The sequence below is a fragment of the Mustela nivalis genome (assembly GCF_964662115.1).
Source record: "Mustela nivalis genome assembly, chromosome: 8".
In the NCBI taxonomy this organism is placed as follows: Eukaryota; Metazoa; Chordata; class Mammalia; order Carnivora; family Mustelidae; genus Mustela; species Mustela nivalis.
Window position 1 is genome coordinate 55,704,004 of NC_139027.1, and position 18,867 is coordinate 55,722,870.

Here is an 18,867-nt window from a genome sequence, read left to right on the forward strand (position 1 = left end):
GATTAAAAACACTTTCTAAAAATGTCTGTTCCTATTGCCGGTATTAATCAGCATTTTTTTTTTGACTATCGTTTTCTTTCGACTTGTTTACCAAAATCTTACCATCCCCATAATTCTAAATGGGCATAGTTAAAAAGCTACATACCCACTTCTTTCTAAGATGAGCTACTTCTCCCTGCACTGTCTCTAACGTACCTGCTACGTTAGAACGATAGAGCGGTTAGCAGAGGTAGAGATTCTACCAAACCATCTCCGTGCCAGAACAACAGAGAGCAATAATCAGGTCTGTTCCCATCCCCATGCTTAGGGGACGACTCAGTTATACAACAGATTTCCCTCTTGAGGAGTACTTTCTGGAAAAATCTGAGTAGTTGTCACGGATATGCTGAGGGAAGCTGCCTGGGGTCATTCTTACGCTTTATCCACTCCACTTAACCCAGATTCCAAGGCCAGCCCTACTGTCCTATCCCTGTCCTCTTGGAAACTTTTAAGATGATACGAGGTCCAAAACAGTTTCAGACTTTCTTTGCTCATTGTCTGCTTTGCGCATTGTCACTGACATTTTTTTGGATAGTGATAAAAAGGCAAGTCTGTTGCAAATTTCATAAATCAGTCCTTTCTCTCTGTTCTGCTGTCAGGTTGCCCTTCTCACTAATGTCACCATATGTCACTGCTTGTCCCAGCCAATCTCAGGTTGATTGAAAGTGTTTGCCTAACTTTTGGGTCCCATTGCCTGTAATTGGTAAGACCGGGCTGACTTTATGGTTTTACACTATTCTGTTTAGAACAGTGTTATTCAGGGAAAGCCAATTATATATCCTAAACAAGTCAATTATATATCCTAATATATATCCTATATATTGATATTCAGGGATAAAATCCAGAATTTAATTTTTGTTTCTGACTTAAGAAAATATTTCATAGTTTGCAAAGCATGCTCTACCCACCCACCAGCCTAATAGCTTACTGTGCTCCCCCAAACTTTGTGACATTGTATTACCATCTCCATTTCACAGAGAAAGTTTAAAGTCACACAACTATTTAGGACCAAAGGCTATATACTGAGTTCTGGTATCAATCTAGAAAAAATATCTTTGTAACTGAATCATTTTGTTATTCTAAATATTGGCAGGAAGGCATAAGAGAAAGTGAGTAAGGAGTTTGGGGGGTTTTGTTTTTTTGTTTTTTGGGGTTTTTTTGCTTGAATTTTTTAGTTTTCTTTCTTCCCTATCATCTGCTATAAGATTAGAAATATTTAAACTCCTGGAATACATCCCCAGAAAGTTTTGCTATTTCCAGTGTCCAAATATTTCTGAACTGATTAACCATGTTCAGTATGAAATGTTTGCTCTCTATATTTCAAGTTACTTTTTGTTGCACAAATACCTATTTTTGAAAAATCACACTCAAAATTATGTATAGAACACAAGTTATTAAACAGATTTATTATAATTCTTTCATTCCACAAATATATTTGTTTTCTTTTCGCAGATGGTGTGAAACTATAAAAACTTTTTTTTGTTTTGCCCTTAAAAACTATACTATAGACATAAGTCCATTTATGAGATATTATGGCATGGTTTTCAAGGAGACAGCAATTCAAACTTTCCATTTAAAGAGAGAGAAGAATACTGCTTTCAGGAAATACTAGTTAACCGGCAGGAGTCCTTTTCAGAGCACAGTTACCATGGGATTGAGAAGTATTTGCTAATTATAACAGTGCACTAATTATCTGCTTTTACATCTCATCTTTCTGTCTTTCTGTCTAAATTCACTTCTAATTATATGGTACACTTTTTGCATATGACACATCTAAAAGTACTGCTTTTATCAGATATGAATTCTTTTACTTGGAAATATTAAAGACATAGTTTCGCTTCCAAAATATTTTCTCCTACAATATAGTGAAACCTTTTGATTGTGGGTTGAATAATCTGTCGTGTTGAGAGGAGGGAGGGACCAAGATTTCAATATTAGACATTTTGTATCTTCTAAAAGAGAATAGCAAAGATGATCAGCATTGTCATGGTTCCTATTTTTCCAGTGCAGTTAAGAAGAAGTACCACCCATTCTTCATTGTCCGTCATTGTCATCACGTTTTTATTAACTTTCAGAATTTCAGATATTGTAATTGATGGAAAGATTTTTTTTTAAAGATTTTATTTATTTATTTGACAGAGAGAGATCACAAGTAGGCAGAGAGGCAGGCAGAGAGAGAGAAGGAAGCAGGCTCCCCGCTGAGCAGAGAGCCCGATGCGGGGCTCGATCCCAGGACCCCGAGATCATGACCTGAGCCGAAGGCAGCGGCCTAACCCACTGAGCCACCCAGGCGCCCCTGGAAAGATATTTTTAAATGTAATATAATAAAGAAGGTCACTGGGGCACCGGACCTGTTTCCATGGGATTACCAGATCATCCAAACTGTAGAGGTCGGCTTCACACAGAGGCAACACAACAACAGCAACACATGCGATTTCAGCTTCTATCCTGGGATTCCCCCTGGGTTTGTTGAGCAAAGAGAAACAGGGGTTCACTTGATGTGTAAGAGAGTGAGTCTCACTCATTCCCCCAAAGCAGGGATTTTGCGGGGGGGGGGGGGACAGCTATAGGGTTGGGAGGTCTACATCTGTAGGATGCCTCAGGCTTTATTTCCCAACACAGGCTCATGTAACAGCTATTAGTCTGACTCATTCGTGGCTCTACACTTCCTCTAACTCCACTCCTGATCACATTTTATTGATTCTGAACTTTAATGCGTACATATTCATTTTAATGTTTATTTGTTTTTAAAGAAAGCTCAGGGAATAATTTATAAGCTTTTAAAGAAACATCTGATGGAGTACTTGAAGCTTCTGCAAATACAAACAAAATTTGCTCTGCAGTATTTAAGGCCCATAGATATGTGGATCAAGCACTTTCAGATCTCGGGCTCCAGGAAGGCAGAAGGAGGTGGGGTTGGGGCTGGTGAGAGCAGGAGAGGAAGCATTCCTCTGTGCCAGGCACTGGCATAGAAGCTTCTCCATACATTCCTTCATTTTGATAGCATCCAGTCTATTGAGGGTTGTTCTAACAATCCTATGAGAACGTTGAAGGTTGATGTATCTTTTATGTTGAATTGCACTGAGCTGCAAACTTGGATCTTCTGCCATCAGCATCACTTTTATGCCAGGCCACAGAATCACTTACACCCACTCAACTCAAGAGGCTCAACTGCCTCCCAAACTAAGGGTACAGTCAGGGCCTTCAAGGCCACATGGGGCATTCTCTGCAACTAAAGACATTTCAACAATGGTAGAGCCTCCTCATTATCCGCATAGAGACCCCTCTCCATCCTTCCCATCCCCCTGGGCCTGAGCCTCCTCATCTGGAAATCAGGAGGACTGGACTCTATTTTTGATATCCCTCCCAGACCCAGTGATTTGTGAATTTCATTTTTGATTCTGCTGATGCCAAATGTTTACAGCAGAAAGGGAGAGGGCAAACTAATTATAAACAGAACTTTCCCAGCTTAAATCTCTAGGGGTCAAGAGAAATGACTTAAATATTTTCTGACTCTGACAATCAGAAATGCATTTTTTTTTTTTTGTGGCAATAATAAGATACACTGAGAAACAAAACACTTAAAAAAAAAATTCTAGTTGTGTTATTGAAGTGAAAAGCTTCCAAAAGGGTGGAAAAATAGTCCTCATCTCAAGCCACTGCAGACTGGGGTTATTTCTTCACTGGTGCTGTGTGCTTTAGAATCTGAAAACATCCCTCTCTGGGCTCAGTAACATAGTGTTAATACCATCTTCTTTAAAATGGTGTTCTGATGTTTAATCAATGTTCATAAATCTCTTCAAGATCCTTGCATGATAATTGTGACATTAACTACAAAGTATTATTCTTACAATGGGGTAATTTTATCCAATTAAATCTCCTCAGAGCTACCACCGGGATAGGAAAGATCGTTATTACTTTGTAAATTACTTTGTGCTAAGGTGCCTTATGTTCCCTAGCTATGAGGAAATGTCCCATCAGAAGGTGTAGAATATTTAATATTTGTATTTAATATTTGCAACATTGACTTCGATGGGATGTTACAGCAGAGAACAATACGCCCAAGGACAGTACTAGGGGCAGGCCAGAGGACCTAAATCTCTGAAGATACATCTCTCTCTGTCTCTCTCTCTTTCTTTCTTTTTTAAAAGAGGTACCATTTCTTTTCTTTTTTTTTTTTTAAATATTTTATTCATTTATTTGACAGACAGAGATCACAAGTAGGCAGAGAGGCAGAAAGAGAGAGAGAGAGAGAGAGAGAGAGAGAGAGGAAGAAGTAAGCTCCCTAATCAGCAGAGAGCCTGATGCGGGACTCGATCCCAGAACCCTGGGATCATGACCTGAGCCGAAGGCAGAGGCTTTAGCCCACTGAGCCATGCAGGTGCCCCTCTTTTTTTTTTTTTTTTTTAAGATTTACCTATTTATTTTAGAGAGAAAGCACAAGCAGGAAGGGCAGAGGGAGAGAGAAGCTGAAGCAGATTGTGCGCTCAGCATGGAATCTGACTCTGGGCTCCGTTTCACAACCCTGAGACCACGACCTAAGACCCAAGCCCAAAACCAGGAGGCAGAGGCTTAACTGAATGCGTTCCCCAGGCATCCCCGAGGATGCATCTTTTGCAATACCATTAGCTATTCTTGGAGCAGCTGTGTAATTAATAACTGGACTGAGCATATCATTATTTTGAATGGGATCAGAGGAAACTTCGAGTTTTAAGCTAGGAGTCAACCTGGTCTCTGAGATTTGCTCCAGTTTCTAGAGTCTGAACTCTCAGGAGCTGTTGGTGTTATTTGCTTTTTAAAATGTGCCCCCCCACCCCCAGCAAAAAAAATATTGTCAGCTTTGGAACTGATATTCAAGGTATCCTAGCAAGCACTAGAAATTATCTGGCACACTTTATTTTTTATTTTTAAAGATTTCATTTTTTTAATTTGTTTTAAGATTTCATTTATTTATTTGATAGACAGATATCACAAGCAGGCAGAGAGGCAGTCAGAGATAGAGGGAGGAGGAAGCAGGATCCCTGCTGAGCGGAGAGCCCAATGCGGGCCTCGGTCCCAGGACCCTGGGATCATGACCTGAGCCGAGGGCAGAGGCCTTAACCCACTGAGCCACCCAGGTACCCCTAAAGACTTTATTTTTAAGTAATCTCACCACCCAATGTAGGGCTCGAACTCATAATCCCGAAGTCAAAAGTCACATGCTCTGCTGACTGAGCCAGTCAGCACCCCTCCACCTGTTACGTTTTAAGTGAATCAGTCTAGACACTGTTTTTCATTAATTAATGCATTTACCCAATAAATTATTTATTGATGACTCATGTGCCAGGATCTTGCTTAAACACGGCCTGGAGAGAGGTCTGTCACAAGTAATGTCACAAGCGGGTGGGAAGCTTGTGGACCTGGATGATCAGTAGTAGCTGTCTTCCTGGCCAGTTCATGTGCCACGTTAACTGCTGGTTTTATTTTCAGAGTTGTTCTATGGAGCGATATTGTCACACCGAATGAAAATGACCCCTACCCCCTACCCTCGCCTCAATTCACAGCTGGGGTCAATTCATCAGGTATTCTATGAACTTTTATTACATTCAAGGATAAAAGAGGCATTTATGATAATTAACATAGAAAGTGGGGGGAAAATTCTCACATTTTAGGTCACAAATTTCTGAAGTTTGTAAGGCCAGTGAAATGAGAGAATTTTATCATTTTTAGTGTGTGTAACTGCTTACATAGTTAAGTCCTAATTTTCTCCTTTTCTTTCTTCTCTTTCTGGTCATGTCAAAATTGTAGTGACTATTAAAGATTGGAGAAGCACACTGACAACTGAAAGAGAAAATGAGCAAAATGGTACGGAGAATGAAATATTACAGAAAAGGAGAAAAAAATCTACAATTTCACCATTCGAACATGCCTCATAGCACTTTCTTTGGATGTCTGCTTTTATACAACTAGGCAGTTCTGCTTTCCACTGTATTATATCTCTTTTCAAATTATTACACAAATTTTATATCTTTTTAAAAAGTCTGCCTAATGTTATAATGCCTAGGCACACCTTAATTTAATTAGGTGCCCCATTTTGGATAATTTGTCTCTAGTAACCCGTTCCCCCCGCCCCTTGATTTTAAGTTAAACTGCAGGGCATATTGTGTATGTGGTGAGATTTCTCTACGTTTTTTAGACAGATATCTGGAAGTTAGAATTCCAGATCTTTAAAAGGTGTTAAAATGTTTATGGCTTTAAAGATTTTTTTCTTTTTCTTTTTCTTTCTTTTTTTAAAAAATTTTTGCTAAATTACTAGTCAGCATTGAATACAATCATTTAGATGTTCCACCTACAAAAATTTGTAGGTAAAAATGAAACCTTATCTTCAAAAATTACTTTTTTAATTACATGCATATCTTAACAACTAACTATTCAGTTCTTTTCCTTCAATTTTTTGGAATTGTCTGTTTATCTTTTTTTTTTGGTGAAATTTTCTGTTAGGGATATTGTGACTGAAAATTCAGAATCTTCTTTCCTATCTGAAGAAATACATGAAGCCAACATAAATGATGTTTTTGAAGAAATATTAATGGAATTCATAATGCTTATAAAAATGAAAAGCAAAACTGAAAACAGATTTATCATAATTATGTGTATGTTTGAGTATACCTGGGGGAAAGTCAATGGAACTACATAACTACATTAATTGTGGTTATAAGATGATGAATAATATTTACTTTTCTTCCACTTTGCTGTATATTCAAGGTTTCATAAGCATATGCTCACTGTGTTTCTTAAATCAGAAAAAGCTGTTATTTGGAGATATGTCAATTTTCTCTCAACTCAATTTCTTTTTTACTTGGATAACTTTAGGAGCTCAAGTTTCACTGAAACCAGTGGGAATATGCAAGTTTGGAAGCTAAGCGCAGGTGAAAAAGTACTTTCTGGAAGACCCTTTCCTTTGTGAAAACAAAAATCCCTAAAAACGTGATTATAAAGAGAGACCTAATCCATTCCTCCGAGCGGGTGAGAAATATTCACAGTGGGTTTCTTGTGGCCGAACCGGGGGGACAAAGCACTTTCTTAGGTGCCGCTGTCATTTTCCAGGCTGTCCCAAGCTTTTGCATAGTGAGGTTTTTGTGTCATCTTCTGCCTGAATTTGCACAGTGATAAATTATCAAGGGTGAAAAGGGCACACAAATATATACCTAGAAGTTCTTTTTTAAAAAGTTTGTCCTTGAATTAAAACATCCTTTTTGCACAGGTGAACCTTAGAATTTCCATATTTGGTCAATTTGAATAAAGAAATCTATTGTGTGCAAAAGAATAATAAATTGAAAAGCTTTCACATTTCCTTCTTTGGTTAGTCAGAGTAAGGGCAGAAGCCTGATCAGCCGGACCCCCTGCTCTCAGCAGGGCCCCCGCCTTACCTGGCAGCACTGGACTCTGGTTGCAGATAAACACTGCAGAGGCATGAAAACAACCTCTTAGATGCTGAACTAAAAAAAGCTCAGTAGAGACTGATTTCCAAGAATGTTGTAGAGGCATATGTTTTGGAAACCTCCTCTAGATCTCCAGGCTGGACCAGAAATGGTGAGAATTTCACAGAAATAATAAATTCCTTATTTCTCATTAGTGTAGATATTTGGTCCTCTACATTTTAGGAGCCAGGTCTCCACGAGAGTTCAATATATATATATATATATATTTTTTTTCCAATATATATTTTAATTAGAATTCTGTCTTCCTCTTCAAGGTAATATTCCTGGATTAGGCAAAGGGAAAGGGCTCTCTTTGTTCTTTGGGTTTGCCAATCCTACAAGCCTAAGTGAAATAGGCATGTCCAGGATCAAGGGACTGATGAATAACAACACTCTTGCTCACCCCTAAACCCCCAGATTAGGAACCAGTGAGATTCACAGAGAAGCATGATAGATGGAGAAACATCATCAGCCTTGGGGGGGAAAAAAGCTGATCGGAAAACAAGATTTAGATTGCGGCTGGCTAATACCCGTCTAGCCTGTTTTTTTTGTTTTGTCCTTTTTTTTAAGATTTTATTTATTTGACAGACAGAGATCACAAGTATGCAGAGAGACAGGCCGAGAGAGAGAAACAGGCTCCCTGCTGAGCAGAGAGCCTGATGTGGGCTCGATCCCAGGACCCTGAGATCATGACCTGAGCCGAAGGCAGAGGCTTTCACCCACTGAGCCATCCAGGTGCCCTAGCCTGTTTAATCAAACAAATCCACCAATCAAAGGCTTCCCAAGCCAGAGATGAACAGGTATGTGGGTCTGAAGCAGTCTAGACAGGTATGTGAGGCTATCCAAAACAGAAAGAGAACTCTGCCCTAAACAGACCTCCAAGCTCAGTTATTCTCTTCCCCCGACTCCACCCCAGTCTCATTGATCAGGAAAACCCACCTACTTTCAGATAAATGTGAAAGAGATGCTGAGAGAGAGAAAGACTTGGGAAGACCTTCTCCTATACTTTGACCTAAGGAATATGGAAGCTTCCCCATCAATGGAAATGAGTAGGGATAAGCCTTCTCTCCTCACAAGTAAATGCAGTGAAGGCATGGCTGAAAAGTAAAGATCTCATGGGCCCAAGGGTAGCTCTCTCGGGGTGTGCCTCAACTGGCATCCTTAGGACTTCCGGGGGGACACTGGCAGGGTATTTACAAGATAATAATTCTCTTCTGCTCCCAAAACTTGAAAACAAGCAACAGCAAAATAGTCTCTGCTGCACTCTTTAAATAATTCTTTTTTTTATTTTAAAGATTTTATTTATTTATTTGATAGGCAGAGATCACAAGTAGGCAGAGAGGCAGGCAGAGAGAGAGGAGGAAGCAGGATCCCCGCTGAGCAGAGAGCCCGATGTGGGGCTCGATCCCAGAACCCTGGGATCATGACCTGAACCCCTTTTAAATAATTCTTGAAGTTTGTGAAGACAATGCTGGGAATCTTGAAACATAGATCTTATCTCACTCTTCTGGGTCCAATACTGTAGGGAACATGAGAAAGTACATTTCTCAAAAACTCACCACTGTTCCCTTAGTTTGCAAGGAAGCCGACTGGCAGTGTGTGTGTGTGGTCGGCCCAAGGGAGATAATCCGACCAGCCCCTCCTAGAGCAAAAATTCCATGGAGAGTCAGTGACTCACTCAAAATGGGAAGAATCAGCTGGACTAAGCATTGTGCTTTTATCTGTTTGGGAAGAAGACAGGAAACAGCCCAGAGCAGGATCTCTCAGAGGTAGTGGGTTCCAACCATAAACTGGGATATAACATGAAGAAAAGAGGAAAGCAATAAGACAAAAACTTCTCAGGGTATAATGGCCCAAGAGAATAACAGAGTCAAAGCCCTAGCAGGTTACTTCTGACCTCTACCATGGATTAAGATTGTCAGTACCAAGTTTCGCGTATTTGAACATCCGCCCCTTATGCTTCTGTCTCCAGGGCTGGGAGAGGAATGGTACCAGAGCTTGGTGGGGTAGGTGGGTAGCGTGGGTTAGGGAGGGGAGGGGAAGGCTGGGGAAGACATCAGAGTGCTGTTCCTTTTTGAAGATTAGGTAGCTGCTGTTCCCTGAAATGGGAGGAAATCTAAAAATCCATGACCATGCAGCAAAAGAAGAGGATAAACTAACTAGGAGAATAAATCCGAGTAAGGAGATTTAAAACATCTTAAAGAAGGAGGAGGAGGAGGATGGTGGTGGTGGTGGAGGGGGAGGGGGAGGGCAGGGGAAGGAGAGGAGGAGAAGGAAGAAGATAAAACAGAACCACTCCACTAATCATAGCTAATTTGGTCCAGTCTCAGGCCAGCTCACTATCTCCCTTATATAATAGAATTTCAGAGTCTAGAACAGAAACTCTTAACATACAGATTTCAAAGAGAATCTACAAACAGGGCATCGATGAGAAGGCACAGAGAGTCGCTGAGAATCCATGCACACAGGATCCAGACCAAAAGAATGTCTGTATAGATCCATACTCATCAAATGACAGTATCTGAAAAGAAACTAGCTAGTATCTATTAAAAATATCATAGGCAAAAGGAAGAAAGAAAGAGAAATGATAGTGTAATGATATAAAAATCCAGTATGAAGAAAGATAGATATGTCACAAGAAATAAAAAATATTTTTGTTGGGGTGCCTGGGTGGCTCAGTGGGTTAAGCCTCTGCTTTCAGCTCGGGTCATGATCCCAGAGTCCTGGGATCGAGCCCCACATCGGGCTCTCTGCTCTGCACAGAGCCTGCTTCCTCCTCTTTCTCCCTGCCTGCCTCTCTTGCCTACTTGTAATCTCTGTTGTCAAATAAATAAATAAAATCTTTAAAAATAATAATAAAAAATATTTTTGTTTGCAAGTGCTATGTACTCAAATAAGCTAAAGGAAGTATTAATCTTTGAAAAAATCATCAAAGTGTGTAAATAATACTATGAGTTAGAAAATAAAATTGAAGCATGAATAAAATAACAGAGACTAATATGAAGAAAAACCTTGAAATTCTATTGGGAGGACATAAAAAGAATTAAATAAATGGGAGGGCATATCTGTTTCATGGATAGGAAGACTAAAGACATTTATTGTCATTAAATTATTCCATAAACTCAATCAAATCTGTGAGTATTTGACAGGATTTGAAGGAATAGGTAAGTGTGAATATTCAGAATGAGTTGTAAAAGAAGACAAAAATGGTGTTGGTTTTGCTGGCAATTGCAACTAATTGTAAAAATACAATATTTAGAACAGTATGGTATTAAAGAGGTACAGGTAGATGGGAAATAGAATAGAACTAAAGAATGAGGTAAATCCACTCTGGAAAACAGTATGGAGTTTTCTCAATAAGTTGAAAATAGCTACCCTACAACCCAGCAATTACACTACTAGGAATTTATCCCAAAGGTACAAATGTAGTGATCTGAAGAGGCAACTGCACCCCAGTGTTCATAGCAGTAATGTCCACAATAGCCAAACTATGGAAAGAACCTAGAAGTCCATCAACAGATGAATGGATAAAGAAGATGTCACACACACACACACACACACACACACACACACACACACACACTGGAGTATCACTCAGCCTTCAAAAAGGTGAAATCTTGCCATTTGCAATGACATGGATGGAACTAAATGGTATTATGCTAAGGGAAATAAGTCAATCAGAGAAAGATGATTATCATATGATTTCACTCATATGTGGAATTCAAGAAATAAAACAGAGGAGCATAGGGGAGGGGTGGAAAAATACAGCAAGACTAAATCATAGAGGGAGATAAACCATAAGAGACTCTAATCATAGGAAACAAACTGAGGCTTGGGGATGGGGTAACTGGGTGATGGACATTAAGGAGGGCACAGGATGTAAGGAGCACCGGGTGTTATATAAGACTGATGAGTCAGTGAACTCTCCCTCTAAACTCATAATATACTATGTATCAATTAACTGAATTCAAATAAATTTTAAAAAAGAATGAGGTAACTCCAAGCAATAAGTGGGGAGTGATAAATGTGGCATACCTAATCACTGAAGAATAAATAATTCAGTTAATAAACAGCATGTTGAACAATGATGTTTTAAAAAAGAGAAAGAAAAATGGGATTTCTACTGTTTTCTGGGTTCTACATTTCAGTGAAATCATACCGTATTTGTCTTTCTCTGTCTGGCTTACTCCACTTAGTATAATGCCTGTAGGTCCACCTATGTTTCTGCAAATGAAAAGATCTCATTTTTAATGGCTCTATAATATTCCATTATATATATATATATATATATATATATATATATATAATATCATATATATATATTATATACTCCACCATATATCTATTGTATTGTATTTATCTCTACCTTCTCTCTCTCTCCATATATATATTATTTATCTCACATCTTTATCCATTCATCTATAGACGGACACAGGTTGCTTCTATATATTGGCTAATGTAAATACTGCTGCAGTAAACATAGGGATGCATAAATCTTTTCAAATTAGCATTTCTGTTTTCTTTGAGTAAATACTCAGTAGTGGAGTTACTGGATTGTATGGTATATTCATTTTTAATTTATTGAGGAACTTCCATACTGTTTTCCACAGTAGTTGCACTTACGTGATACAGTTTTAAGGTTGAAATTCTCAGCCAAAAAAATGTAAGTAAAATAGAAAGTAAATGTCTTACATTTTCAAAAATGGAATTAAAATCACTTTAAACAGGAAAGAAGTTATTATATTTAAGCCCATTCCCCCTTTTAAAATCTTTATCTTTGGTAAGGTGAACATCATATACTTTTTAATGAAGTTCTCTCTATTCTACTGAGGGAAATTTGAATTAATGAAATTACATTCCTCACTCTACTGGGTATTTTTTGTTAAGCAAGAAAGAAAAATGAGGAGATAAAAACAAAGCTAATTCATTAAATTCAGTTTCAAATCTTGTTATTATTATTATCCGCTATTTTTTCCTATTGACGACCTCTTCAACCAGAAACTTAAGAACATAATTTCTGTTGTTAAAATTCTAAAAGTTCTTAAAAGAGAGTGAGAAGAGAAGAAAAGAAAAGAAAAAGAAACAAAAACCCAACACTATTAGCTACCTGGAATCATCATTTGGATTTTTTTTTTTTTTTTTTTACTTATTTGGGATCTATTTCTTTAGGCTTAAAGATTTTATGCAAATGAACGATTCTGGAGGAGTTCAGACATCTGTGGACTGGAACAATTCTCTCTCTCTCTGTTTTTTAAGATTTTATTTATTTATTTGACAGACAGAGATCACAAGTAGAGAGAGGCAGGCGGGGGTGGGGGTGGTGGGAAGCAGGCTCCCTGTTGAGCAGAGAGCCCAACGGGGGTGGGGGAGCCTCTATCCCAGGACCCCGAGACCATGACCTGAGCCTGAGGAAGAGGCCCAACCCACTAACCCACCTAGGCACCCAGGAACAATTCTCTTATAGTAAAAGAGTAGCACTATAATCAATTTCCCTCTATTGATTTAAGGTTTTCCTGGGAGTGAGTGCTTCCTGTCTACGCCCCATCCCATCGGCACTGGCCCCTCTCCACTTCCATTTTGCTCTCTGTGAGCTAGGTTCCATCTGACCTGGGCAGCCAGGAGCTGTTGGAATCTTTTGTTCAGAACATAGGATAGATACATCACAGGATTTAGAAGAGTAGCAAAAGGAGGCACATGAACAGAAGAAGAGAAATCCTTCCTGCTGCAAAGACAAAAGAGAACATGGAGTTTTCTAACTTCTATATACAAACCAGGTAAGAAAGAAACAGAAACCTGAGAGCACAGAATGATAAAGCTAGAACAGCATCTCAGAGGCTGTCTCATGCAGGATAACCCCCTTATTATGGATAAAGAAACGGAACCCGAGAGCTGACTTGCCCAAGGGATTGTTTAGTTGGATAGTAGCTAAACCAAAGTACTGATTTTTTTTTTAAGTTGGCTTTCTTCTTTTGTGAAGAATAAGAAACAGTGAGTGGGAGGAAGTGGAGCTCATTCCTAAACAATTAGGAAGAAGGGAAAAAGAGATTTCTGAAGCAATTCAAGTTCTTCGGTCTCTTCAAAAAAAAAAAAAAAAAAAAGGACTCTCTGAAGGCATCGACGCTAATGCGATAGAAACAGAATACAGCAAAACCAAAGCAAAGAAGAGGGGTGAGGATGTTAGAATGTTGGAGAAGGTCAGTGCTCCTTCCCCCTTCTCTCTCAGTCTCTAGTTTGTGAATACCTCTGGGAACTACCAGCCCCCTCACTGCCTCACTCCAGCAACGTAGGTGAGGCTGACCTGGGGACCATGGGTGCACGGGCAGGCTATGTCTGTGCTCTCCGATCTAACTTATGACTTCCTAGTCTATTTAAAACAATCCGGGGATGTCTTAATTTATGTATAGTACATAAAATGCACTATTAGGGACATGGGGTAGAACTTTGAAGTCATACGGTGGTGTGAGTTCTTATCCCGGTTCCTCAATGCATCAGCTCTGTGACTTCACTCAAGCAACTAAAACTCTGTGCCTCTGTTTCCCCGTCAGTCAAATGGAGGTGATCACAGTTGTACCCCCCACATCGGCTCATCAGTAAGTATGCAGTAATGATCACAGGGAGCATGTGAAACGACACTGAAGGTGAGTTAGTAGGCTTCCTGCAGCAGCATAGTTGAGACAGGGAAGGTGAGCTGCTTTTTGTTCAGCCTTCCTTGTTGGAATTCTACCCCATTTATTGTCATTCAAAACGGACTCCTTGAATGAGAAGATGGATTGGGTCTCACAGCAGCCAATGTCCTGCCAAGTGCACTAATCCAGTCAGGAAACACTACTGCCTGTTTCGGCTATGTTGTTGTATAGCCCTGAGCCAACTTCTCAAACTTTCTTGCTTTCTCTCTCCCTTTGCCTTCATTAGTCAAATGTCAAACAACACCCATCTTGTGCACAATCCACATAGAAGGGCAAAAATTAGATCATATATGTGCATGGGCATTAGCAAGGACAGGATGATTTATAGAAATGAAGTCACAGTTACTATTCTCCTTTGAGATATTTCATTGATTCTTGGTTTTGAGTACCCAATGGGAACAAAAGAACTTGAAAACAAGAGCTTTTCCTAAGGCTGCCTGGTATTTACCTAGCCAGTTGTTGAAGAAAGAAAAAGGTGGAAGACAGCATCCTCAGGTGTCTGATTATGTATATACACCTGTCCTTGAGAGAAACACTTTTTAAACAGCATTATTGATATAAATTGACATACAAAAAAGAGTGTGTATTTCCGGTGTACAATTTGATGATTTTTGACAACGAATCAATCCATGAAACCATTACCACAATCAAGAGAGTGCATACATCCATCACCCTCAGAAGTCCCCTATTTCTGTAATTCCTTCTTGAACTGCTGGTCTACTTTCTGTTACTATGTATTAGTTTGCAATCTCTAAAATTTTTATAAATGCAATCAGAGTTTATGTATGCCCCTTTTCTATGGTGTCTTTTATACAGTATAAGTATGTTAAGACTCATCCATGATGTGTATCTCTATCAGTTATTTATTCTTTGTTCAAAACAGTGTTCCCAGGGCGCCTGGCTGGCTCAGTCGGTTAAGCATCTGCCTTCAGCTCAGGTCATGATCCCAGGGACCTAGGATTGAGCCCTGCATCAGGCTCCCTGCTCAGTGGGAAGCCTATTGCTCTCTCTCCCGCTCCCCCTGCTTGTGTTCCCACTCTTGCTCTGTCTCTCTCTGTCAAATAAATAAATAAAATACTAACAAACAAACAAACAAAAGTGTTCCCATTTTGTTTATTCATTCACCTTTTGATGTTTGAGCTGTTTCCAGTTTTTGGTTATTATAAATAAAGCTGCCATAAACACTTGTGTAAAAATCTCCTTACGGGTGTATGCTTTTATTTCTCTTGAGTAAATACCAAGAAATGGAATGGCTGAGTCATGTATATATATGTTTATCTTTCAGGAAACAAACCATTCTCCTAAGAGGTTGTTCTATTTTACATTTCTGCTGGAAGACTATGAGAGCACAGGCTTCTCCAGATCCTAGCCAACACTTGGTATTGTCGGTCTTTTTAACTTTAGTTATTCTACTAGAGTACAGTGGCATCTCTTTGTGGTTTTAATTTGCATTTCCATAGTGATTAAAAATATCGAACCTCCATGTATTTGTGCTTTTACCAGATTTTTTCTTGTGGTTGATCTCGTTTCATAGCATTGTGGTCAGAAAAGATGCATGGTATGTCTTCGATCTTTTTGAATTTGTTGGGACTTGTTTTGTGGCCCTATTATGTGATCTATTCTGGGAATGTTCTATGTGCACTTGAAAATAATGTGTTCTGTTGATTCAGGATGGAATGTTCTGAATATATGTGTTAAATCAGTCTGGTCCAGTGTGTCATTCAAAGCTGCTGTTTCCTTGTTGATTTTCTGTTTGGATGATCTGTCCATTAATGTAGAAGGGGTGTTAGAGTCTCCTACTATTATTGTATTGCTATTGATTCGTATCTTTATATTTGTTTTTAACTGTTTCATGCACTTGGGTGTTGCCATGTTGGGTGCATAAATATTTACAATTGTTATATCTTCTTTTTTGAAAATTTATTTATTTATTTGAGAGAGAGCATGTGTGCATGTGATCAGAGGGGAGGAACAGAGGGAGTTGAACATTTAACTCCAATGGTTATATATTCTTGTTGAATTGTTCCCTTTATTATTAGATAGTGTCCTTCTTTGACTGTTGTTAATAGTCTTTGTTTTAAAGGCTATTTTATATTATATAAGTATTGCTACCCTGGCTTTCTTTTCACATGCATGTACATGATAAATGTTTCTCCATTCTGCCACCTTCAGTCTGCATGTCTTTAGGTCTGAAATGAGTCTCTTGTAGGCAGCATAAATGAGTCTTTTTTTATTATTCATTCCATCACTCTATGTCTTTTGATTGAACGCTTTAGTCGATTTATATACAAAGTAATTATTGATAGGTGCATACTTATTGTCATTTTGTTACTTATTTTGTGGTTGTTTTTGTAGTTCTTCTCTGATCCTTTTTTCTCTTGCTCTCTTTGCTCCTGGTTTGCTGGCTTTCTTGTGATATACTTGGATTCCTTTCTCTTTATTTTTTGCATATCTATTACTGGTTTGATTTGCGGTTACCTTCAGGTTTATCTTCTTATGTGCTTATTGGTTTTTTGTGTGTTTTTATTAGGAAATATCTACTCAAATCCTTTGTGTATTTTTAAATTGGCTTATTTTTATTGTTAAGTTTTAAGATTTGTTTATATATTCTATTTTTTAAAAATATTTTTATTTATTTGACAGATCACAAGTAGGCAGAGAGGCAGGCAGAGAGGGAAGCAGGTTCCCTGCTGAGCAGAGTGCCCGATGTGGGGCTTGATCTCAGGACCCTGAGACCATGATCTGAGCCGAAGGCAGAGGCTTAACCCACTGAGCCACCCAGGCCCCCTCTTTATATATTGTCGATATAAATTTCTTATCAAATATATGCTTTGCAATTATTTTCTACCACTCGGTGGTTGTCTTTTCATTTCCTTGCTCAGAAGTTTTTAAATGTTGATGAAGTTCAATTTATCTATTTTTGTTGTTGTTGCTGCTTATGTTTTGAGGATCACATCTAAGAAAATACTGCCTAATTCTAGGTCACAAAGATGTTTCTTCTACGGCTTACAATTTTAGCTTTTATGTTTCGGTTTATGATCCACTTTAAGTCGATCTTTGTATATGGTGTGGGATATGGATAACAGTTCAAGTGCCATTTGTTGGAAAGACCATTTCTCCACTGAATTGCCTTTGTACCTTGTCAAAAATCAGTTGTCCATGTATGTGTGGGTCTCTTTATGAACTCTCTATTCTGTTTCATTGATCCATTTGTTTATTGTCTTGATTTCTGTAGTTTTATAAGAAGCCTTGGAATCGAGCAGTGTTAGTCCTCAAACTGTTGTTTTCCATAATTGTTTGGGCTGCTCTGGGTATCTTGCATTTCCATTTCCAGTTTGTCAGTTCCTACAAAAACACCTGCTGAGACTTTGACAGAGATTGTGCTGAATGTATAGATTATTCAAAGAAAATTGACATCTTAACAATAATGGGTTTTCTGAGCCATGATCAGTATATCTCTTAATTTATTTAGGTCCTCTTTAATTTATCTCAACAGTATTTTGTAGTTTTCAGTGATGGTGCATCTGTATCTTTTGTTCAATTTATCCCTGAGTACTTCACATTTTTTTGTCTTCATAAAATAGAATTTATATTTTAGAACCATTTTAGAGCAACAGAAGAATTGAGACTATACAGCATTTCCTTATATCCCACATCCAGTTTCCCTTATGTTAACAGCATATCCTAGTATGTTTGTTATAATTTATGAACAATGTGGACAGAATATTATTAACTACAGTTCATATTTCATATTACCTTAGTTTTTGTGGTCTAATGTCCTTTTCTGTTCCAGGATCCTACCCAGGAGACCATATTATATTTACTTGTTGGGTCTCCTTAGGCTCCTCTTGACTGTGATAGTTTCGCAGACTTCCCTTGTCTTTGATCACTTTGACAGTTTGGAGGAGTACTGACCAGATATTTCAGAGAATACCCTTTGGAACTGGTCTGATGATGCTCTCATGATTAGCCTGGGTTATGTGTTTTGGGGAGGAAAACCATAGAGATAAATTTCACTTCATATATAATATTGAGGATATATACCGTCAACATGATTTGTTAGTGTTGATGCTGACCCTGATTATCGGGCCAAGCGAGAGTCTGTCAGGTTTCACTGCTGTGAAGTTACTAGTTTTTCCTCCCTTTCCATACTGTGCTCTTTGAAAAGAAGTCACTATGCACAAACCACACTTCAGGGGTCGGGAGTTACGTATGCCCCCTGACCTCGAGGGTATATTATACTGACATAAATAATTTGAAAGTCTGAATGGGGATTTGTTTCTTCTCCCCCATTTATTTAATTACTCACGTGCTTATTTGCATCTGTATGGATTCAAGGATATTTACATTATATTTTGAATTAAAATCGAATACTACTGTTTTTGTTTTTCAGATTGTTCTAGCTTTGGCTATTGAGAAACATTTCAGTTAACTACTATATCTCTTTGACATACTTCTATCAATGTGTGTGTGTGTGTGTGTGTGTGTGTACTCACACTTCCTTGCTTTCTGGCACTGCAAGGTGCTCCAAAATCATCCTGTATAATCCTGTCCCCAAAGGAGAATCAGCCATTTCTCCAAGAAGCCTTGGGTCCTTTTACCAGAGAATAGTACTAGAAGCTAAGATCGATCTGGGACTAAGTGTACTTGTAGCTACTGGGGTGTTCCATTGCTGCTGCCAG

The 18,867-nt window shown here is 38.6% G+C and overlaps 1 protein-coding gene across 1 annotated transcript in view; it reads right to left on the bottom strand.

Annotated features, from left to right (window-relative positions):
• Positions 1–18,867, bottom strand: part of MEIS1 (Meis homeobox 1) — a 677,893-nt gene that overhangs the window by 137,528 nt on the left and 521,498 nt on the right. Inside the window, exon 6 of the mRNA XM_082746690.1 lies at positions 2,391–2,499. Within this exon, the coding sequence (XP_082602816.1) occupies positions 2,391–2,400 (10 nt within the window). The 5' untranslated portion in view covers positions 2,401–2,499. The remainder of the gene's footprint in view (positions 1–2,390; positions 2,500–18,867) is intronic.